A 24,912-nucleotide genomic window follows, 5' to 3' on the forward strand; every position below is an offset into this window, starting at 1 on the left:
CATAGCTTGAGAAACAGAGACAGAAACATCTCTATCTGTGATTTAATCAGGTGCTAAGATACTAGTTTGTATGGAATTCTCATTTATGTAATGGCTAGACCATGACCATCATCACTACCTGCCGTTGTTTACTAAGGGCCTGCCAGACACTGAGATACTGAAAGCTAAACATATCTAAGCCAGTTTTCAGAAAAGGAAACAAAGTCAGAGAGGTTAAGGAATCTGCCCAAGCTTTTTACTAGCTATGTATTAACCTAGTCGTACTTCAGATTTGGGTGTGGGGATAGTGATACAAAGGAAGAAATGAGCAAAGTTATCAATTGCATAGGTGGAGCTGAAATATAGCAAGAGCAGCACCGTTCTTCCTTCCTCACATCAAATACAATTATTCTTTCATTCCTTTACCTTCACTCGCTACTGGATACACTCTGGCCAATTTTGCCAAAGGAAACGTAAACCTCAAACCATCTTATAAAACAAATAACAAGTACACGTGGAGATTTAAAGATTTGTAGAAGGAAAGGGGCTTGGAAATATAGTTATATGTTGGGAGAGTGACCATACATAGCTTTTCCAGACTCCCAGAGTGAAAGTTTTGCCTATAGGGTAATCTAGGCTTTTTCCATTCTAACGAATTCTGATGGCATCTGATGACTAATAGAAGCTATAGCCTTTTTGTGAATTATCCCAGATTCCTGATCTCAGGATGCCTTATCCTGAGATTAGACATGGTTGCAAATGAAGAGCTGTAAAAATGCATAATACTCTGTTCGTTCTTTTCTGTTTTTAATTATTTTTTATTTCTCATAGTCATTCTGTTTGTTTATTCTTTCCTTTAGACATTTAATGATTTTATACCTTCTGTTTTCATTATCTGTGCCTCTTTAAACTTTTATATTCCAGCAGGATATGGCACTGAGTCAATAATTGCTTGCTGAATACATGAGTGAACACTAAAAAGGGATTTTGTTTGGCCATTTTCTGACTCAACATTTCAAATAGTAGATAATTTACCTTTTTATCTTGAATTATATTCTAATATAAGGAATCATTGTTTTGCTTGTGTTTATGAAAAGCCATTGTGCATTAATTCAGCAAACTTAAAATTCTGCTGCATGTAAGTTATTGGGTAATAGGGATATGAAGTATGTTGCGTGTTTAAGGAAGTCATAGGCTAGTAGAATTGTAGACAAGAATAAAAGTGTTAAAACATATAAAAAGGACTTTCTCCTTGAACTTTTCTAATTTCCGAAGAAAATTACAAAAGACAATACAATTTACATTGTTTATTAGAACTAGGACAGACTCTCTTGATGGTGTTAAAAGTCAAAATTGGATTTGAGTAACTAACTTTTTGGCTTTATGTTTATATGCTAGTTATATAACCCATCTTAAACATACTTCTAAATTTTCAGCAAATACCATCACAGTCATCATGGAACTCATATGTATATATGCCTGTTATATTTACATATGAGCATATAGCATGTATGATGTGTTTATATATCTGTATTTAACTATTGAATGTGAATTACAGTAGGTGTTTAGAGAAATGCAGTGATGAAGATAAAAATATGTTTTATATTTTGAACGAAATTATAGCTTTCCCTAGGGCATTGTTTTTGTTTGTTGTTTTAATAAGAAACCATAGAATTTGAATGGGTGAAAGTATAATAATATCTGCATTTGACCACTGAACTGTGGTGCTGTCTAAAAGGTGTTTTACAGACACTCGGAGGAATTGGCTCTGACAGCAGCCCACTCAGCCAAGAAATCTGACTGTCATCTTCATCCACTTGCTTTCCCTCACATGGATGACCTGTAAATAATTGTGTCTTTTCCTTAGTGAATGATGACAGGTCCCTATCTATCAAATTGCACTACACAAATGAGCTAGAAGCCATTGAATTTAGAAACAGATAAAATTAATCTAATGATTCATTGTTTTTCATTTTCTTGGGCTTCTCTCTTGAATGTAGAACAGTTTCTGTTGCAGAATTGCACAGTTAGATTTGAATAGTTCCAAATATGACATTTCTTAAACAAAGCACATGATCAAATGATGTTTGGATACTTCAAGAACTGCATGAACAATTCAATTTTGATCATGCTTGTGGGTCACTAGATAGTATGACATAAAGACCGAGGTCTGGGCAGAGTACATTGCTCGTATATCCATGTTTTATGGCTTTGGCAGCAGTAAATAGAGGGGAGTAGCTTATGCATATGTGTGTGTACATGTGTGTGAGTCCTCATCCCCATGCAATCATTCTGTTACCTTTCTGCTTCCAGTTAGTTGACTAAGTATCCTTTCTCTTCTGTCTTCAACTAGGACTTCTTTCTGACATAAATAATGAGTAATCTCTGTCTCACAGATGATCACTGAGTATTTTTCACCAATCACCCTGAAAAACGCTTAGTTTCTTAGTGAAAGCTACTTGGAAAGAGCTATGATGAAGAACACAAATAAGACATATATAGTAGAGGTCTTTGATGAGTAGATAAAGCCCATTTTTCTTGGTCATAATCATGTAGGAGAAGTTGTTGCTATATACCTTGTCTCAGAGTCTCAGAGTATTTCTTAAATGTCTTCTATCCTTTGGTCACCCAAATACACATGGTTCCAAATTGACAACACCCAACATCTCAGCTTTTCTCAAGTAATAAAAAACAGTGAGAGATGAATAGGAACCATTTCTAATGTCTTCAATTAGGTACATCTAATGATCACCAGAAATTAATTGACATGTTGATATAGCTATTTTAATGCAGAAATGTTAAAATGCTACATTTCCCCCACCTACCACCTCCTCCCGGCTAGCTGTTTCAGCAGGAACTACTTTAGTAGTCAACCCTTAAAAGATCACTATGAGTTGGTCTAGTCAGAGAAAATTTCATGATGAAGGTACGCAGGATTTCATCTGGACCTCTGAAGATGACCTATTTGAATATGCAAAGGGGTGAATATTTTAGTGGCCCACAGTATGAGCCCAAACACACTGGGCACAAGTATGAGAGACAGTATCATATAGTGGCAAAAATAGCAAGCTCTGAGCCAGAACACTCCACATTCAGATCCCAGCCTCACCACTTTCTAGCTATACTACTAGGGGACAAATTACTTCGCCTCTCTTTCCTGAAGGCTCACCTGTTTGGCAGGACAAAGAACCAGATTCATAGGGTCATTGAGAAGTAAATGAGTGCCTGGCACCTGGAAAGCCCTCAGTAAATGTTAGTAGTTGTGATTATCAAGTGAGGGGGCCGCCTGATGAGAATGAGGAGTGGATGTAAAGGTTGCCATATTGGAAATGTAGTGAGCTAGAGGACTGGCACAGTGTTATGCATGGCCCTGAAAGGCTAGAAGAAGGGTATGGGCTTGATTCTGTAGGAAATTAATAGTGGACTATTATAGGAATGACATTACAAACACAGGGCTTAGTGAAGCTTATGCTGTTTAATCTTGCATAAGCTTGGTTGACGAAGTCTATTTATTGATTCTTTGGTATATATCATAGAGTTTAATTTTAAAAGATATATCATCTAGAAATTTAGTTTTTTTGTGTGTGTTGAAATTTCTTTATTCAGAGGTGAGGATTGTTTTATTTGAAATTGATGTTCAATATATAGGCTTGCTCAGGTGTCTTATTTCTTAGATAATTTGGTGGCAGCAACTTTAAGTCCTCATAAACCACCATAAGCATTCTTTACCAATGGTACATCATTGTCCATACTAGCAGTAGTTAATGACAATTTCACTATTAAGCTTTCTGATTAAAAATGTTCGAGGAAAAGGTCTTTATTTTAGTACAGAATTGCTTCATGGTTATAGGGAAAGCTTGCGGGAGATAATGTAATATGCCATTGTGGTGAGTTTTTAACATGCTGGAAAATAGAGTATGGTGCTGTGAGCTTTACATTTGTTTGTACCTTTTTGGCTAAACTGCAAGATTATGAACATTAAGGTTGATTGTATCCTAAACTCAATGTTGATAGTAAGATTTTAGGGCTTATTTTTTTTTAAATCATGACATATCTTTTTTATTATATTTTCTTGAACCTCAGACCTTCCCAATTCTCTCAATATTAAATATGGCTTGAAAACGCAGTCTTAGAATACTGACTCTTTATCATTGATAGGAAAACAATTGCTAGAGAATTCCTATGCCTGCCTCAGATCTCAGCACTAAAATGATTTTGGGTGCTACAGCTAAAATTACATGATATAATACAGAGTTCCAGTGGTCTCCTTGAATAAAATAATTCTAAAATATCAACTAATTTTTATCTTTAGAAATTCTTTATGAATTTATTTTAAAAGAAACCTGCTTTTACTGTTTGTCCTGTACATTTAAAGGAGCAGTACAATCCCAATTTAACTAAGATGAGTTGATAAACTCAGACTATGCTCACATAATAGAGTATATTCCATCACTATAAATGGGAACTATAGTCAGAATTACTGGTGATTCACTTGTGAAACCTTTAAATGATATACTTACCTGGGAATAAGTGCTGGAGATTTGACTGAGATGTTGATGGGGGAGGCGAGGAGGGACTGGTCTAGATTGACTCTAGGCACTTGTATTTTTACCAAGTTCCACAGGTTATAATTTAAAGCCCAGGCTAAAAATGGCTGCTTAAGAAAATTGTTTAATAACATGTAAAAATACTCATGGTATGCAAACTAAGCTATTTACAGTGTATAACATGATTATATTGGGAGGAAAAAAGAAAGTTAACAATGGTTATCCCTAATATATATATATAGGCAACAATTCTAGATTGCCAAAGTTCTTCAGATCCAAACTTGCAAGTCATTTCTTTTTTTTTTTTTTTTTCAGTAGGTTAATTATCTGTGGTCTTAGTATTCCTCTACTGAATACTTTAGCTAAAAAGAATTGTTCCTGCCATTTCCAATGGTAATTTGGAGCTGGTTATATATACAAGAATATCTCCAAAATTGCTGGTTTCTCTACTTGGTTATGTGTGTTCTTCAGAATCTTTCCATGTCCTAAGTCTGGCAGAAGAATCAAAATTTGACATGCAGACTTGGATATCCACTTGGAAGGGAAAAATGGAGAACTAAATGACATTCTCCCCTAGGTCACGTTCTTAGAGAATTTCGTGGCCGTGATTATAGTCTGATGTTACTTAAAAGAGCCCATAAATCCCAAACAACCCCATGCAGTGAGGAGAAATTTTGCTTAGAACTCCGGAATTTAGACCTAGACATCTCTCTTTTCAACATGTCATCCACACACATAGTTTCAGGTCTTTCGTTTCAGATGACATTATCCTTTGAGAAATCCTCCAACCTGTGTGCTTTCAGTGTCATCAGATTTCCTTTAATTACTGTGTGTGAGTCACTTTTTTGGAGTCTTAGTCCTTCAAAGATACTTCATTCCCAGGACTTACTCGCCTATAAAATGTTCCCTGATCTCATACATCAGGCAATCTGAACTGTTAGCTCCCATTGAGACTGAAGTACCATTTCCACTTAAGCAACCGTCATCTTAATATTGAGTTAGAAGAGTCAGTGGCACTTTTAATCTTATCGGATATAATATTCCTTTGCATTCTCTTGAGGCTGTGTTTTGCACTGTTTCTCACCATCCCAAGGCTGTCTTTGTTTATTCTGCCTGTCAGAATCGCACACTGAAATGCAGTTGTTTCCATTATTATCCTCTAGCTCTCTTCCCCTTGGATCCTTTATTTCTTTGGTGTATGATGGGTGAAAAAGAAAAGAGACATTTCTTTTTAAGATGTTATTCTACAGTATTTTTCCATATTCTATTTTGTGTTCTGTTGACATCTCCTGCATAGTCTTATGTGTGTCTCGTGCCCAGCAGACCTAGAATTCACTAGGGGTAGGGTCTTATTTTGCAAAGCCAGGCACAATCAGCAGGCATGTAGCAAACCCCTGAAATGAACCTGTCAGACTAATCTTTTCCCAGCCTGCCACTCGCCACCACTGGCAGCAGCCCTTCAGTGAAATTGTCCAAGCGCTGCTTTATTTTAAGGCATCTACTGTTTATTTTAGATTTACATTTTGATTTGACATTCCTTTTGCTGGAGGTAGTTTTTGTTTCAACTTGCAATGAATTGTACTTTGAGCTATAATTATATAAATATTTAGATATTATACTTTTTCTTTAAGATATGATAAAAGATGGTTAGTTGCTTGTTTTTGCTGTGTACTTCTAATATACTTAGCATTTAAATTAGATCTGGAGTTTCTGGAGGAATATGTGAGTCAGTGAGAATATGTTTTTGTGAAAGGAAACAAGAATTTTCTTTTTCTACTACTTAAAGACAGAGTTGTTTCTCATTTTAGAAGCAAAAATTAAACACATACCTAGTTAGAGTTCAAAGTAGAGCAAATAAATAAGTGGTACTTAAAATGTATGTCAGAAAAAATGTATGTCAGAAGGAGAAAAAAATCAGAAAATGGTTAGAGAAGTTATACTTTGATTAATTAAGATTTGCCCCCTTTACTTTACAAAGGACAATTAGAAGAGTCTCTTATATAAGCAAGGGCCCAGGCAAACTATTTTCTTTCTTTCCTCATGGAAAGCTAGAGATTATATGTTGTTGTTTTTATGATCTATTCCTTTATCAACAGCTCTCTTCCCTGCCCTTACCTGAATCTTTTGCTTATTAATATTTCATTTTTAAAAATTACTAATAGCTCCTTATTTTTCCAGAAATGTCTTTGCCTTGTTTCACAGCAGCATACACATTGCATTAGTATAAAAAAGATACTGTTGGTGTCTCCTAAACAGACCCTTACAGCCCTGGGCTTTCTCCAAACTGTCTTGAGCCTTCTGTGTGATTCCTACTACCCTTTCTGGTACCTTCATCCATCCTCACAGCTTCAGGGTTCAATTTTTTAATGCTTCCCAAATATGTAATTCTCTGACCTCTTTCTTGAACTGACCTCTTTCTTGAACAGAATTCTGACTCTCTGCTGGATACTTCCACCTGAATTTTTAGCGGGTGCTTGAAACATTGTTTTGCATCCAACCATTTAATTCTTGGAATGAACTGCACTTGGCCATGTTGGCTTATTACCAAAATTCCAAGAATGATTCAGTCATAGGAAATTTATCCACCCGTAATAAGATCTTCCGAGGGGAGGAAATCATGTAGTCATCTACACAGGTTCTGAAAAAGCAGAGGGGTCAGATAACCTCTCAAGGATTGGCAGAGGGAATATTTTTTTAAAAAGGTAGGAGGAGGAGGAGGAGGAGGAGACAATTAGAAAACAGTTATAGATGTTCATAAAGTAATATAAGCAGTTTAATAAAAATGAATATAAGATTAAAAATTGTATCATATACCAAAATAAAATCAAGGTGAATAAAAGACCAGTACTCCTACCTCAGGACTTTTTCCATTTTCTTTCTGCCCCAGGAAAGATCCCTGGTAGGATTCTGGAAGGGAGGAAGGAAATCCTGCACTCAACTTGACGGTGGTCTATAGATATAGAATCCTTCTTCTTTCTTCTGTTTCTCTTGCTAACAAACTTCAGCTTTGTGACAATAGGGACTTTCTATGAATTGTGAACGGTTGTAACTTCCAAGTGATTCTTTCCTTCCAAAGCATCTTCTTTCATCTCTTAGGCTTACTATATTCTTTGGTAATAGAAAACCAAGCCTCAAGTTATAGCAAGTCCATTTTCCAGCCATTCTCTCTTCATTAGTATTTTAAATGATGGTATGAAAACTTCAAGATTTAATTTTTAGGCTTCAAGTTCTTATTTTCATTGCAGTAAAAGAAAGGTTTATTTGTCTCCTCAGAAACTGGTAAGCCAAGATGGCACACAGTAGGTTTGGCACATGTGTGCTATGTTTTCTGTCAGACACACTTTGCCAGTCATGGTGCTATAGTTTGATGTAGAACTTTTTTGCTGTTGTTTTGTTTTATAAGTACTAATGTCTCACATACACGTTCTAGCAATAAGTTATGTTTTCTTAATTTTATCAAACAGACCAAAATAGCTGAAAGATGCATTTTTGCACACACCTGAGATTTAAGATCAGTTTGGAGCTATTTAGTATTTTATGTGCAAAGGTGACTCATGAACTGCTGCTGCATACTGGACAGCATTTTGATGAGGACGAAAAGGGATGAGCCAAACCCACACTAGGAAAGGGAGTTCATAGAAAACAATATAATTTATTTTTAATTTTTTCTCTTTCAATTATGCATTTATTTTAATGTCTTTCAACAACTATTATTGGGAGAAAACGAGAAATGTCATTGTATAACTTCTGATATCTTTTAACAAGCATACCATGCTTATTCAGGACAGTAATTTTATGTCTTTTGTATTTTTGTAAAGATACTTTTTCTACTTTTCTTTTTCTTTCCTGGTAAATTGCTTCTTCATATATATCCCAGTGACTATAGTACTGTTGTTATTCTAAGATGGTCATAAATTTCTGTTATGAATTTTTGTGTTCATATTTTGACCACTCACTGTGGTTTCTGTTTCACTACAACGTTGTGCAGTGTTTTATGATACTCAGCACTCTACTGAAGTCTGAAAGGAAATATATTGTGAATACATAGGCTGCAGATTTCATTTAATACCCATATAATGCCCTCACTACTTTAAAAGAGGTCTTCCATTTAAAAAATATGTGTGTGTGTGTGTATGTGGGTGTGATATTCAGCCTATTATTTTTCCTTTTTATTCTTCTAATCATATTATCAAGTCATGCTTATCTTTAATAAGATAATTTATACAAACAGGGCATTTGATCACAAGAGCATCAAAACATCTTTGTTATACAGGTATTTGAACTGTTCAAATACATATTTTGTGACTTTGGTGCACAGAAGTGTAACTTATATTCACATACCTGTATTATTTTCTCATAACAGTTGACTTCAAGCCTCGAGCCAGCATGGATACTGTCCATCATATGTTACTTTTTGGATGCAATATGCCTTCATCCACTGGAAGTTACTGGTAAGGATAATGGGTTTACAGTATAGAAGGGTGTAGAAAATGTGTTTTACAGGTGCAAAGTGTATCTGTGCAAGTATTTCACAACTGGTTAATAAATAGGCAGAATATTTTAAGAGAAAGAACTTTGTTCATTAGCATCACGTGGTTATCATGGTTTATCACAGTTATTTGGCCTGCTGTGGAGCATATCTATCAGCCTTTGTCACTGACTTAATAAATATATGTCTCATGGACATAAAGATGGAAACAGTAGAAACTAGGACCCCAAAAGGGGCTGGGAGAGAAGGGAGCAAGAGCTGAAAAACTACCAATTGGATACTACGTTAACTATTTGAGTGATAGGTTCAATATGCCCAAACTCCAGCATTACACAATATACCATGTAACATGTTCCCCTTGAATCTAAAATAAAACATCTTAGATTAAATATATGTATATTATATTAATATAATACATATATGTATATTGTTATACAGTAGTATGTCCAGGTGCATAAGGCTTGTAAAGAAAGTCTGAAAATTTAGATTATTGATACTCTGACATTAATTTTGAATTAATGTTCTTTGGCATTCTTGAAGATCACCAAACTCTGAAAATAGCCACAGGTTTTAAGCTTCTTATTTTTCAAGTAGACCCAGAATCACTGTTACACGTTTAATAGTCCGGAATGACTGGTGTGCTTTGCTTTGCATTGAGGAATCTGTTTTGAGGTCCTGTCCCTACATAATCATGTAGACTGATGGACTTTTCTGTGTGCATCCTAATATTCATTAGCCTGATGCGAGTCAAGCAGCAACTGCTCTCTTGTCATTTTTATAATAACAATATAATGTGAATTTGGAACTGTTAAAAGCACAGGGCAATTAGTGGAAATCTCCATGGACCAAGTACCATCAAAGCATTTGTTAATAGGCTTAAGTTATTTGATGAAAGGAACATATCACATAGGAACCCAACTTTACGTGACTGGGTTTATGTGAAAACGGAGTCAGCAAATCACAGTTAATACCCTTCAATATCAACATTCCCGTTTATGCTCTTCAGTAAATTTTTGTAAATAAAATTCTGGGATTAAAAGATTATTCTGTGACAGTTTTTCCTGAATCTTATTCAGTAAATCACATCCTTTGGTTTTTATGCTTTAAAACTATTTATTCTGAAACTACCAATATTTACCTTTGAATTAGACTCATTGAAAATAGCTAGAAGGATTTAAAGTCTGCTTTTGCTGCACCTTGGTTTAAGGGAATGAGTGAGAAAATAAAACGACACTTAAATGCTATTCCAATTCTAATTGTTAGGAAAAATTATCTAAAATGAGCCAAGCATAGCTCATTGTTCTCATGTTAAGGGAATACAACAAACACTCATTTTGGCCCCTTTAAAATATTTATTAATATTCTTAAATAAACTATTTTGAAATTAAATCTATAAGATATATTGACCAAAAATCTTCCACATTGGGGAATGAGAAGTTTCAAAGAAAAATATAAATGAAAGTGAAAACAGAAATTTTGAGTAGAGTAATTGTTACATATATTATTTTGCTAAAATTATTACTTGAAAGTCAACATAGTAGAATGAAAGAGCAGTGAACTAACTTGCTGGATTCCCTGGGTGAATTATTCAGCCCATCTGGAATGGAGTTCTTGTCTTCATTTCAGCAAAAGACTTATACTAGGCCATTTATAAAGCCTCTCTATGCTCTAAAATTCCATAATTCTATGAATATAAATTGCATGCAAATGATGAGTCTGATTGGAAAGGCAGTATTTCTAGCAGTTGGAAGTGTGTGCACTGCTTGACTCACCTCAAGCAAGCAGCTCACCGTGTTTTGCCAGTCAGTTGCATCATTGAGTAATTACAATTCTTAATAATACTATACCCATATCATTTTAAATGGATTTTAAAATATTTGCCTTGTATCCCATAGTCCCACTTAATTTGTAAGTTTGTTATAATTGAATTTATAATCATAAAACAAGCACAATTGGTGCTGTTATTCAGCGTCTTTTAACCAAGCCCAAAGTGTTTAAGTCTAACAAAAGTAGGATCTTTTCAATGGGTGAACTAGAAGACATACATTAAGTAAAACTGTTCTAATGACTCTGACTTCCACAATCAGGCCTTTTTAATATATATTCTTTTACATATATAAAATATATTTGTATGTATATTTATATATAATATATATAAAATATATATTTTATATTCTTTTTTTTTTTTTTTTTTGAGACAGAGTCTCACTCAGTCACCCGGGTTCTAGTGCAGTGGTGCGTTCTCAGCTAACTGCAACCTCCACCTCCTGGGTTCAAGCAATTCTCCTGCCTCAGCCTCCTCAGTAGTTGAGACTACAGGCACGTGCCACCATGCCCAGCTAATGTTTGTATTTAGTAGAGATGGGGTTTTGCCATGTTGGCCAGGCTGGTCTTGAGCCCCTGACTTCAAGTGATCCACCCACCTTGGCCTCCCAAAGTGATGGGATTATAGGCATGAGCCACCACGCCCAGCTATAGGACTTATATTCTTATTTAAAGATAGTATACATTATTTATCTTCCAATATTTGGCAAAAATCTATACTTTAAAGAATTAGAGCTCACAGGATATTTCACAGCCAGAACTTTCAGTTGCTTCACAGAAACATCTTCCACTCCCCACCCCCAGTGCCTCACAGGCTCAGCGCTGAAGATAGTGGATATTTTCCAGATGTTTAACATCTTATCCTGTCATCTGAATTATAGTACTCACAACAAATACCTATTAGTGTCAAAAGTCTTGCATTATTTTTCTAAAATTTTTGAGTCATGGAATTGATCACACTCATTTTATAGTTGCAAATCTATTCAATTATTGTAAGATATAGACAGCACTTAAATGAAGACTCCTAAACTTTCACATATATTTTGGGTATGATACCTATAACAGTTTTTGTTGCTTAAAAATAACCAGAAGTCATTCACACTCTAGGGAAACTTATAAGGAAATACAAAGCTGTTTCAAGGAAAGAAGAAAAAACTATTTTAACATCAAAATGTCAAACTCGGATTTCCTCTTTTCTGTTTGTTAGCTAGGATTTCCTCCTGTTTTCACTTTAGTGTTCCATTTTCATTGTGAGCAGGTTGTCTTAATATTGTTGTAAATAGGTGTCTTTAATATAGAAAACATGTTTCCCCTGAAATTATGAAGTTATAATTCACCCTCTGTCTTCAGGCAGCATTTTTAATATGAAGGCAAAGAGCTATTCTGATGATGTTTCACTGTTGTGCTGCCCTCCTTTGCTCTTTGTAATTGCCTCTTTCTGCTGTTCATTAAAATATATTTACAGTTATATTAAGTTTACATGAAAATAGTAGACACAGCATGAAGCAGTTTTCATTATGTAGTCATTTTAATTTTAAAGTTTTTTTCATCTGCACACATTGTAGCCTTTTGTGACTCATTCCAAATTAGCAACTCATACTGGCAATGTGTCTAGTTAATTATATGCATGTGCATTTAAATTGCGTACATAGATTTGAACCTTTTAATATTCTGTAGGGTGGTCCCTTTATAGTTAGAGTGGGCCTAGTGCTCAATTCCAAATTAACATACCTCTAGAGGATGCAAATAAGGACCAGCTGATGGAAAAGAAGCAGCTCTGCTGACCCATGTAAAGAAGGCGATAATACCTGTCGAATGTAACCCCAATGCCTTCTTCCCAGGCATTTGGAGGAGGAAAACAATTAACCCCATCTAGGGACCAAAAGAAAATAATAGCATCAAGATTAGAGCAAGCATATCAATAGCGTGATTTGTTGCACTTTATTTGTGCTCTATAGACTTAATTCAAAGCATGACAATTATAAGTTCCCCAGATTTATTAGCTGAATATGAGCCTAAACTAAGCTCTAAGTGAGCAGATGCTCTTTTGAAGTTGTTAGTAATGAAATGAAGGTGCTGAAAACTGGGTAATTTAAATATAAAAATTTACTTAAATAGTAAATTTTGAGGATATCTTGGAAATTTAAATATTGTGTTCATCTATTCTATGAATTACTTCATTCTGTTTTTACTCTTAACAATTTTTTAAATAAGTGATAAGCTACTTACAGTTTCAGTCTTTGAAAATCATATTTTGTTTATGCAAATTGTGTTGGCATTTGGGGTAATTCTGGAGTGCTCTTTTTTAAATATGAGATTGTAGGCTAGTGCATTTTTATTCTGCTGAGCACAGGATATAGGGTTTAAAACAATTTAGGAGTGCAAACCCTAAGATTTTGTGTTTAAAATATAGGATGATTAAAACTAGTGGGCTTCTTACGTATCTAGTCTTATACTTTGGTGTGATCTTCTATGCATAGCTAAAATTATTTTTAGTTCTTCTTATTAATATTTGATTTTAAAGCTATTTCTAATGACACTTAGGACCAACTAATCTTAACAAACCAAAGATGGCTTCTACAGGTTGTTTGATGTTTTTTGATGAAAAAAAGTCCCAGCTGGTTAAATGAGGCTATTTCCAGCTGTTCTAACTGGGAATCATTCTCAAGCTAAAGCAGTAGTGCTTTACCATCTTATGAACCTTTAGTTTAAATCCCTTTCAACTGTTTCTATTTATTAACCACCTGCTGTGTCTTTTTAAATGCCACTATCTCCACAGGGTTACAGCTGCTGATGAGGAGAAAAAAAAAGGAGATAAAACACGTGTGTGTGTATATATATATGTATATAGAAGCCTATATGAGAGACACCCTGCTTGGGTACTCGTTTAAATGTCTATTTTTTAAAGGTGATGTTATTTTCCAAATAAGCCCACAGCTTTGTTGCCTCCCTCCCAGTGATAATGATTCTTTGGTTGAGAACAGCATTTGCATATGCTGTCTTTATGCTCCCATTCCATATCCTGGCCCCTGTCATCCATACACTATATACAGCAGGATTCACTGTGTCTTCTGCAATCCCCTCTTTGTTTTTTTCTGCCATATAGGAAACTTCTAAAGTTAAATATGTGTAACATCCTTGTCAGTATAAATAAAAATAACAGAATCTCCCAAATCTACACTGTCTCTTGTTTTAAGCACTGTAAAATGTGGCATTGAGTGCAGTAGCAGTGTTTAGACATAAATTACTGATAGGCTAAAATTAATAGCATCCATTCTCTTTTTCCACTTTAATATTGTAATAGATTCCTATCATATTGCATATTGGGATAGTATAATGGATCAATTTTTAAAACACAGTTGGTCTCTGGTTCTAACTTCTAGTCACCAATGATTATGTTCCTTAGCTAATAATATTAAGGTACTTGGATTAAAGGTGTTAACAGGAGTTCCTTAGCAATTGCCCAATTCTTACTAGACTAGTGTCAACTTTAATAAAATAGAATGTTAGAGTTGGAACCCTTTTGACTGTTTCAACAGAAACAAATGCATTTTTTCCTCACAAGACTAGTACTTTATGTTAAATAGAGTAGCAATATTATAATGCAGCATTGTATTTAGCACAGATCCAGAACTGTGAAATCAGAACATCTTGGTTTCAAATCTCAGCTCTGCTACTTGGTAGTGGTAATAAACATTGGTTAAATGATGTCAGCTGTATTGGTCTGTTTCCTCATCTGTAACATTGGGCCACTAATCATTGGCAGCTTGATTGGGCCATCATGAAGGGTAGATGAGGTAATATAAGTAATGTGTTTCGTGTAGTGTCTGACATGTAGAAGGGATGGCTATTATTTTAATTCATTTATTAATAAAGTATGTATTAATCATTCACTATGTGCCAAGCACTTTGTTGGGCATGGAGAATTTGGTATGAACAAAACAGACACACACTCTACTTTTGTGGACTTACTGCCTGTCTAACCTTATTGGAGCAAAGGAACAGTGGGTAGTTTCTGTGATGCTATTTATCAGGCTGGTATTTCTTAATCACTATTCTAATTTGCTTTTTCCTTATGTATCCTTCTAATTACTATGTTAATGTCTATCCATTGCATTGGAATTCATGTAGGATTGTCTGAATTTGGGAAAATATTCTATGGGTTTATAGAGCAGTTAATAGTACTTGAATATCTGACTCATACTGAATGCATTTTGAAAGGTAAGGACCATCCCCTCATGCAATTGATTTTGTGTTGTGTTTCTTTAAAAAACTTTCTAACTTTAGATCAATTTTCCTGGTTGTGGTTCTGTTAGATATGTAATGCATTAAAATTGGAATTTAAGGCTATACAGATTTAACTTGAGGGCATGACTGTTATTATTATTATTATTTTACTCAAAAGAAGAAACGAGTTATAAGTTCTGATCTTCCCTGAGTAACCTTGGCTTTTAAATAGCCTTTAACAGATACAACCAGAGAGTACTTTAACAGTCAGTCATGCTGTCTTTGGATAATTCAAAATGACAAGCTACCACTTTTCAGTGCCTGGCACAGGCAGAAAATATTCATATCATCTGGATGGCTTCCCCGTGGATTAGATGTGAAAAGGGTTCTATATGAAAGGTCCAAGAATCCAGACTAGTTTTATTTTCAAATGTTAATTCTCATCATTTTTACTATGAATGCTAAGAAACCACAAGGGAGCTATGTGAACCTTTTCACAATTTAATCGACTTAGTCTGGAGGAGCCTTTAGGAGAAGCTGCTAGAATGATAAGAAAAAGAAACCTGGTTGATGAGGCCTGAAATTACAACAGCCATTGATCAAGAGTTACATTGCTTCCCAGCCTTAAGGCCCTCTTTACTAGTAAGAATAGTGCAAATCCCCTCTACTTCCATAGGTCCTTTTTTGGGAAGCCAAAATATACTATACCATCTTTCTCTTTTTGGTCATTTTACATGGAGAAAATATGCCATTTTCATTTAAAATGGGAAATGGAAATGTTTACCACTATGATATGTTATCAGTTATAGAATTCAGTTCTCTCACCCTCTTGTTTTTCCTCTTAGTCCTCCCACTGAGTTTCAGGATTAGTTTCAATGCCCCGGTGTCCTCCAGTGAGTCATTCTTTACTCAGTCTTGAGTTTAATATATTTTTATTGTAAAACAGGGTTTTAAAAATTAAACCAATGTTTGCCTTGAAGCTCTTATTTACCAGACCTGATAAGAGAATAAAATATTAAATCATTGTCTCTTTGTGCATATATCACGAACAATTTATTTCATCTCAAATTTGATTTTAGAATTGCATGCGCAAATTTCAACTTAGTTCAAGGATGACGGTAGTAATCAAAGCTTATCGCCACATAATATTCTCTGCCCATAATCAGTGTCAAGAATTGAGATAGAAGGGACTGTGGCAGCCAGAGCTTTGAGTCATGGTTTAGCTGTTTGACCTTTGGAAGTTACTTAAACTCTCTGAGCTTATTTAGCTTTAAATTACAGCCTGCTGGCAGTGTTGTTATATAAGCTGATTTATTTAAAAAAAAAAAAAAAAACTAGGCAAACAATAATTCAAATTTATTGGTGTTTATATTTTAAATTTTTAATCTAATTTTTTAAATAAAATATTATAACATGAAGTTGAGAGTGCAATACAATTTAAGCTAATTCAGCTCTTTAAGTGTCTGTACATGGAAAGTTGAAAACTCACCTAGAGGTAAGTTTCACCAGACATTTGTTTCATGACAGGACTTCAGCATGAAGATATTATCCTACATACTTGTACTCGACGTCCTCACAATCTGGGTGGAGAGAGAGAAGTAAGCTGACACTTAGGATGAGGAGTGCTGTAGTTAAGGAATGAAAGGTGGGTGGGGGTCGGAGAACACTTTCCTGAGGAGGAAGGCTTGAACTGAATCTTGAAGGAGAAAGTGAATACAAGTTTTTCAGGCAGAGAGCTGGGATGGGATATTTCAGGCAAAGAGAGCAATGGGAATAAGGAAGACTGGAAACCAGAAGCAACTTGGCAGGACTAAAAAGGGGGTGTTGTCTGGAGATAGTGTCTAGATCATGACAGGTCTTACGTGTTATGCTACAAGATTTGGATCTTATTTTGATTTCATTTTGGGAAGCACTTGAACGATTTTGAGCCAACAAATGACATCATCAAATGTGTAACTTAGAAAAAGTTACTAAACCAGTTTTCTCTGTTATATTTCAATCTGGTTCTTTCTAGTCATCCATTGAAAATCAACTTCCATATCAGAGGAAACAATTATCTTGTTTAACCTAAGACTGCCATCACATGGGTGTTAGGCATTTGTAATGTTTAAGATCTTTGTTGAAAGCTATGAAAATTGCCACCCAAATCTTTAAATTTTAGTAGCTCACAGCAGTGAGATACAAAGTTCATCACATTTGACAATATCATTTCTTTATTATAGCTGAGGCCAGGAAGGAAAATTTTGCTTTTGGGCATCATCCAACATCCTGAGCCTTTTAACACACTTGGCATAAGGATGTCACAGACATTTCTTCCAAGGTACAATTCTTACATGATAATGATCTGTCATCATAAGTGTATTGTGTTTGACAGTGAACAGTAAGAAACCACTGGTTGATGTCTTTTATATTACACATTACACAATCTCTTTCTACAGCCTGGTTTATAGAAGCAAGATCATTTTGCTAAGCATAACCTTATCAAGACCTCCTGGTTCTGAGTTCCTCACCCCTTTTCAGACAGGCAACACAGTTGTCTGCACTCATTGCCTATCCTCCAACGTCATTTCTGGTTAGAAGCAGAAAACACAGTAAGAGTCCCTGCCTCTGAGTCTGAATGAACGTCTTACTAGTGGTTTTCATATGTGCACCATGGGTGCTTTCTGTGTTTCTGGCTTCAGTTTCTAACTTATTTAGGAATCTACCACAGTCTGCCTTTGTTTCCCATCCAGGTCAGGGGCAGTGTACATTTTTTTTTTTTTTTTTTGGTGAGCCAACCTCCATCCCAAGAAGCTGTATTTGTCCTTGTCCTTTAGAGTCTTCAAGCTTTTCAGATCTGCCTACACGCCTGACTCACCTTTTTTGGTCCCAGTTTTCAAAACACAAATAAATAAAAGCAACACAAAAATGTAGCCTAACAATGTTTGGATTAAATCCAATTTAATAATAGAAAAAGCTAAGAGATATATTATAATGGGAAAAAAATGTGTGGCTTGGAGTCAGACATACTACCATCTATTAACATGGATCTACCAAACATCCGAGCTACCGCACTGAGTGCCTTATACACATCACCACAGCAGCCCTGTCACAGAGGTTTCCATATAGGAACTGGGCCTTTGAGGGCTTATAAACACACTCAAGATACAGAGCTGCTAAGGGGTGGTTCTAGAATTGAACTCCAGATCTGTCTTTCTGCCTGGGTGCTCTTTTCACCCTGCGACACTCTCTCTCAACAATGAATCTTCAGATAAAGTGAATGTTTTGTTAAATAATGCATTGCCCTAGAATAGTACTTTGAAGTTTATAAAGTCTCATTTGATTTACAGAATAACTCTGTGATGTAAGTTTAATTATCCCTGTTTTCCATGAGAGAAAACTAAAGCGTAGTGAGATTAAGTAACTTTAAAAAAAGTTAAGTAACTTGCACAATACAACTTATTAATGCATTCTAGTATTCATAAACTTGATCATGCATATATAAGATCAAGAATCCTTAAGAGAGGCTGGGTGCAGTAGCTCACACCTGTAATCCCAGTACTTTGAGAGGCCGAGGTGGGTGGATCATCTGAGATCGGGAGTTCAAGACTAGCCTGGCCAACATGGTGAAACCCCACCCATCTCTACTAAAAATACAAAAAATTAGCTTGGCGTGGTGGTGGGCAGCTGTAATCCCAGCTACTCAGGAGGCTGAGGCAGGAGAATCACTTGAACCCAGGAGGTGGAGGTTGCAGTGAGCCAAGATCGCGCCATTGCACTCCAGCCTGGGCAACAAGAGGGAAAGTCTGTCTCAAAAAATAAAAAAGAAAATAAAAAAATAACTCTTTAAGAGAGACACACTTGTATTGTTCACCCTACTGATGGTAGGCACTGTTTGTTGCTTTGGGCAGATTTGTTGACAACAGTGATCGCCAAAGGGGAAATGTGTATGACTTTTTTTTTTAGTCCATATTTCTGCGGCATTAACTTTGGTTTATACAGACCGTCTATGTAATGCTTGTTTTTCTACCTGATTACATAAAGTACATTCCATGTATGAACATATCAAGGTAAAAATTATATATCTCCCTCACAGGATTGTTTCACATCAGGCAAAAAAATGTCTCCCCTTTTATGGCTTTTTTTTCACACAGGAATAATTGTTTGCTCCTTTATTTATTAATTTATTAAAAATTAATAAATCTTTATTAGGATCTTAAAGCTAATATCATACAATGATGATATATCGATGTACTTTGGTTTCAAATACGTTCCCCTATCACCTCCCACCATGGGGAGCAATTTATGCATTTTACTATTTAAATCTTCATTTATACTACTTTTTATTTTCTTCAGGTTTTGTGATGAAGGAACCTGTACAGATAAAGCCAATATTCTGTATGCCTGGGCAAGAAATGCTCCCCCTACCCGGCTCCCCAAAGGTATGTAAGAGGCCTCTTGGGTGGTCATATATTCAGCTGCCTAATTTCTGTTTCCAAAGTCCTTTTTATTATAGTCCTTTCTAACCAGTGATGACAATGTTCTATATTGCTGCTTCACAGTAAAAGTGCTTGCATTACCTGCTTTGTATTGAAAATGTTTCATTTAGGTAGTTACTCTTTCTCTGCCTCTCTTTGGTAAGTAGTTTGCCCACACAACAGTTTAGATAAAATTACAAAATAACCAAGGATAGATACCTCAAGCCACCTTTGACCTAAGGCACATTGGTTCTTGACAGCAGACACATTTCATGAGCCAAGAGAGCTAGGAATTAAATAAATTGCTGTTTCAGCAGAGATTTTTTTACAATCTTGGAACCTAGGTATTTAACATGGTGCCAGACCTCAGCTGGCTTTCTGACTGCACCTCTGAATTGTACATAGCTTCCAACGTGTGAATGTATTACCAGACTCTGTTTTATTACCTGAATATTTCTTAATATTAAAGGGTGTGTGTGGTTCTGTTACAGAATAGGTCTGTCCTGGTTCATGGATGATCTTGTGATACACGTGCATCTCTCTTTTCTCCCTTACTCATTGCCAGCATCATTAAATGATGTCTGATTTCTTGCACTTCAGGTGAGCCTCAGAATTCTCTCCTTATGAGGCAGCTGCAACCAAACAAGTTTGAAACTAACAGGGAGGTCTGTCATAGATTTGTTGACAGATTTGGATACATTACTAGAGGAGATCTGTAAAAAAGAGATTTGTAAAAAAAAAAAAAGTATACTTCTGCCGGTAAATATTTTCTCTGTGAATTTTTTAAAGCTCACTAGCAAGCTTTATTAACAGTAAGACTATTGGCGGGGCACGGTGGCTTAAGCCTGTAATCCCAGCACTTTGGGAGGCCGAGACGGGCGGATCACAAGGTCAGGAGATCGAGACCATCCTGGCTAACACGGTGAAACCCCGTCTCTACTAAAAAATACAAAAAAACTAGCTGCACGTGGTGGCAGGCACCTGTAGTCCCAGCTACTCGGGAGGCTGAGGCAGGAGAATGGCATAAACCCGGGAGGCGGAGCTTGCAGTGAGCCGAGATCCGACCACTGCACTCCAGCCTGGGTGACAGAGCGAGACTCCGTCTCAAAAAAAAAAAAAAAAAAAAAACAAAAAACAGTAAGACTATTAACAATATTCAAATTCCAAAAATTCACTGACATAATGGACTTTAGTAATCTAGTTGGCAACTAGTTTCCTCAAAGCCATTTTTGTAGATACCTCTTTTCACAGCGGAAGACAAGTAATGCCACTTAAATGCTCCTAAGAAGTCTATTTCCTATATTCAATCATAAAATAAATATGAATATATACAAAGCAAAATGGGAGAATGGGTTTATGTATGTCTTTTAAATAATCAATAGAGACAGGATTTTGTTTTGTTTGTTGTGTTTCTTTCAAAATGAGTGAACTGTCCTCTTAAAGTGTGATTACTCTGGTTCTGAAGTGGGAACTATGAATAGAATTTCATCATAGTTTTGAGGATATTATAATGACAGATTATATTAGAAATTCTCAGTCAATGTCTGGTTTATTTCAGTTTTCATATAATACAATTTTATATGTTATATGTTATTTTATTTCCCTCTGGATTTCATAGATCAGCAATTTGAGATTAACTCCATTTTAGATGCTCATTTCTAATATATTAACTTTTTTGTAAATCTTTAGGTGTTGGATTCAGAGTTGGAGGAGAGACTGGAAGTAAATACTTTGTACTACAGGTACACTATGGGGCTATTAGTGCTTTTAGAGGTAAGTTTTGAAATGTTGGAACTAAGCAAAACTTCCAGTACTATATTGTTTAAAATACACGCACAAACTATTATCTACATCTTAAAAAGAATTGCCCACACCCTCTGCCCACTAGGGAATAACAGCTCTTGTTTCCTTTAATTTGGAACTGTTGAAGGAATGAATTTTATTTTAGAAGTCATTTCTGTTAGGCACCTGTGCATGCTACTGTGTTTTCTTTTATGCTGACTTTATAGAACTCTCTTGCCTTCTAGTGTATTATTTTATCAGCCTGCTCCTGCTCTTATTAAGAGTGCTGATCATTCCAAGCAACACTGTTGGAAAGCATAGGAAGGTACTGGTTGTTTATATTTATGTTGCTCTGAGCAAGCCACTGAAAGCCTATAGGTTCTGCAATACCAAAGAGGTTCTCAAACACTCAGGCTCATGTCGATTCCTTATCTATTCATACCTGGCACTTCATGAACTCACCCACTGTCCACTACTGTAAGGCACAGACCCCAGCCACCCTTTAGGTAATGCCGAATACTCCCCTAGACACATGTTACTCTACCTGTGATCTCTATGCACTTTATTTAAATACCCCTTTCCTTATTATAGATCATTGGTATGAGGAAGGGGCCTTGTTCCCAAGGCAACCAAGGTCAATGCTTGTTAATCCTGCTGCTGCATTTAGTCAGACTCCAACTGCATTCGGGTTCACATGGGACTGTAAATATTAAGTAGATTTCTCCTTGTCTTTATTGCTTTTCTACTATGTCTTGCTGACTTATATATATTCTCCTGAATTCTCTAATTTAACATTATGTTTCTAACTAACCTGATACATTTCCTTTCCAAACACATTAGATATCTCTCCAGCAACTAAATTTGGAAGTAGATGACCATCTCTGCCTATGAAATACCTTTTAGGACCTTTGCTAAGAAAGCCCCATGGGGTAGAAAGGGCCATAGATTGTCCGCATTCAGAACGAGGACAGTAAATGCAGTCTCCCTGTGGAAAAGGGTGTTGAAAGAATGATTTTATGTCATTGAAAACATTCTACAATCAAATATATTATAAAATAATACATTTATTAATATATTAATAAATATGTATATATAAATTAATATATATATTAATGGGCTGGCCTATGAACCTAAGTTAGAAATAAAACCTATTTTTAGATTAAAAATTTGCTTTGAATTATACACAAATAACTTTTCATTTTTTGGAATAGAACATAAACTGTTAACTCTCTAATACTGAGAGAAGGTTTTGCTGAAAACAAACAAATAAATAAGGTTTGTGTTTGGGGAACAAAGACAGAGATTATCTGCTCTAAAAATTGACCATGCTGATTTCAGTAGAACAGGTGACTAAGACTGCTGACTTCCAAAGTATTGACAAGGCTTTAATTTCCTCAAAAAAGGCTAGCAGGCCTTCCCAGATCACCACAACTAAAGTAGCTCATGCTGGCACATGTTCTCTCAAACCCTAATCTCTACCCTCTATAAAACCCTGGACTTAACTTTTCAATCTAATTCCCCTCAGTTTTGTAAGGATCCCTAACAGATACTGCACTGGTACTCCAGAGAAAACACATGATATATGCTTGTTTTTAAAAATATTTAATTTAATTTCTTATAAGGAGTTAATTTTGTTTTATAATTTATGTTTAAGGATAGTAAAAGTACTGATATTTTAATATGTAAACATCTAATTATTCTTTGCTGTAAGAGACAGATGAGAAACTTTAACTTTTCAATAGTAATTTTTTATTTTCTCAAGAACAGTTTTTCTAAAAGAAAAGATATATGAGGTAAAGAGATTACTAGTGCTATAATTCATGTAACTTATTGTAATATTATAAAAATGTAAGCAAAAATTTCACTCATGTAATTCATCCAGTAGATACTATCAGGTCCCTAAAGCTTTATTTAGAGTAGTAAATAAATATATGGGAAAATATCAAATTTCACTAAAACAATGAGATATCATTTTACATTTATTAATTGGGGGGGATGGATATTAAATTGTCCAGTGTTTGGATGAATCTGATGCAGTTTAGGAGGCTTTATAAATTTAGTATGATGTTTTGGATAGCATTTTTACCATTTCATGTAGGTTTAGTATATAGTATTAAAATCTTGTACTAGGCTTTTGTCCTAAAGAAAGATTTTTTTTTCTTAAAAATGCACCTCTATCTACCCAGTTATTCATGCACATGAAAAACTGGAAAGTTCACAAACGGCCCTCACTAGGACATTGGTTACATAAATGGTATAACAACAAAAATAGCCAACAATAAGATCAAATACAGACTATATAAAATTGATGTATGCTTACCAGGATTGTAAGGCCCAAGAAAAAAAGGAAATGGTTGATGAATAAGAAAGGCAGGATTGGGTGATTTTTTTTTCCTTTAAAATGTTATAACATTGTCTTTTTAATTACATGTTTAAATTCCACAAATAGAAGCATTTCGTTAACTCCTTCAATACCTTCCAGTTAGTGTACTGCACTCCCACTCACACCTCATGCCAAAAAGAGTTAGTATGAATATCTATATGCCTGATTTACTATAGGAATGTCTTCTGCTTTTAGCAGCTTCTGTATTGTGATCTCATACTTATCTCCAGATGCACCTAGAAGTGGAAAATAATTATATCATTATATCTTCTAATTATCAAAAATGCATTAAATATATATGTTAAGTACATATATATACAAACAAACACACCATTATACACACATATATATAATCACAGCACTGCTTTTGGTGCGAATGTCAGGGAAGATTTGTATTTTCATGGTTTTAAAACTATTGGTGATATTTTAAAGTATATAAATTGTAAGTCTGAAGCAGAGTAACACTACTAGGAAATTATTATAGTCTACTGAAAAGTGGGGAAATGTTTGGCTGAAGGGTATGAATATTTTTCCACACAGGGAATGTTTTAGAGAATTGAGAAACTTAGGACCTTTCTTTAATAAAGCACCAGAAATGAAGGCAAAATATCTTCTAAAAGTTGTGGGAATGTGGGAGCGTATCAGAGAGCGCATAACCTGAAGCCATACCTGGGCATGTTTTAGATCAAGCTTGTCCAAGCTGCAAGCCACAGGACAGCTTTGAATGCAGCCCAACACAAATTCATAAACTTTCTTAAAATATTGTGAGATTTTTGGTTTTTTTTTTTTTTTTTTTTAGCTCATCAGCTATTGTTAGTGTTAGTGTATTTTATGTGTGACCCAAGACAATTCTTCTTCCAATGTGGCCCAAGAAAGCCAAAAGATTGGGCCATCCCTGTTTTAGACTGTGATCTTCCTTAGTATGAAAAGATTGGCTGTGATTTTAGAGTGAGTTCTATGGGATTACATAAAATGTTTGCTTTACTGTTTTTGTTTGGCATTTTAGAAATTACACAGAATGTGAAGCTGTAAAATAATCCTTTAAAAGCAATCAACTATATTAAATGCCATATCAATCATAGTGTCAAGCCTATACTAGTGCTGGGTATACTAATCTTCCTGCCTGTAGGAGTTTAATGTATTTTAGTAGGTGAGACAAGCACAAAAGGAGTGTGTTCATAGGCAGTAGTAATAATGCATACTGGATCTGAAGTCTGCAGAGAG

The 24,912-nt window shown here is 35.2% G+C and overlaps 1 protein-coding gene across 19 annotated transcripts in view; it reads left to right on the forward strand.

Annotated features, from left to right (window-relative positions):
* PAM (peptidylglycine alpha-amidating monooxygenase) overlaps positions 1-24,912 on the forward strand; it is a 277,716-nt gene that overhangs the window by 151,432 nt on the left and 101,372 nt on the right. For all 19 annotated transcript variants that reach the window (XM_031666328.1, XM_031666332.1, XM_031666335.1 and 16 more), the window contains 3 exons: positions 8,890-8,977; positions 19,402-19,487; positions 21,213-21,296. In XM_031666328.1, the coding sequence (XP_031522188.1) occupies positions 8,890-8,977; positions 19,402-19,487; positions 21,213-21,296 (258 nt within the window). The remainder of the gene's footprint in view (positions 1-8,889; positions 8,978-19,401; positions 19,488-21,212; positions 21,297-24,912) is intronic.

The sequence above is a fragment of the Papio anubis genome, chromosome 5, assembly GCF_008728515.1.
Source record: "Papio anubis isolate 15944 chromosome 5, Panubis1.0, whole genome shotgun sequence".
Lineage (NCBI taxonomy): Eukaryota > Metazoa > Chordata > Mammalia > Primates > Cercopithecidae > Papio > Papio anubis.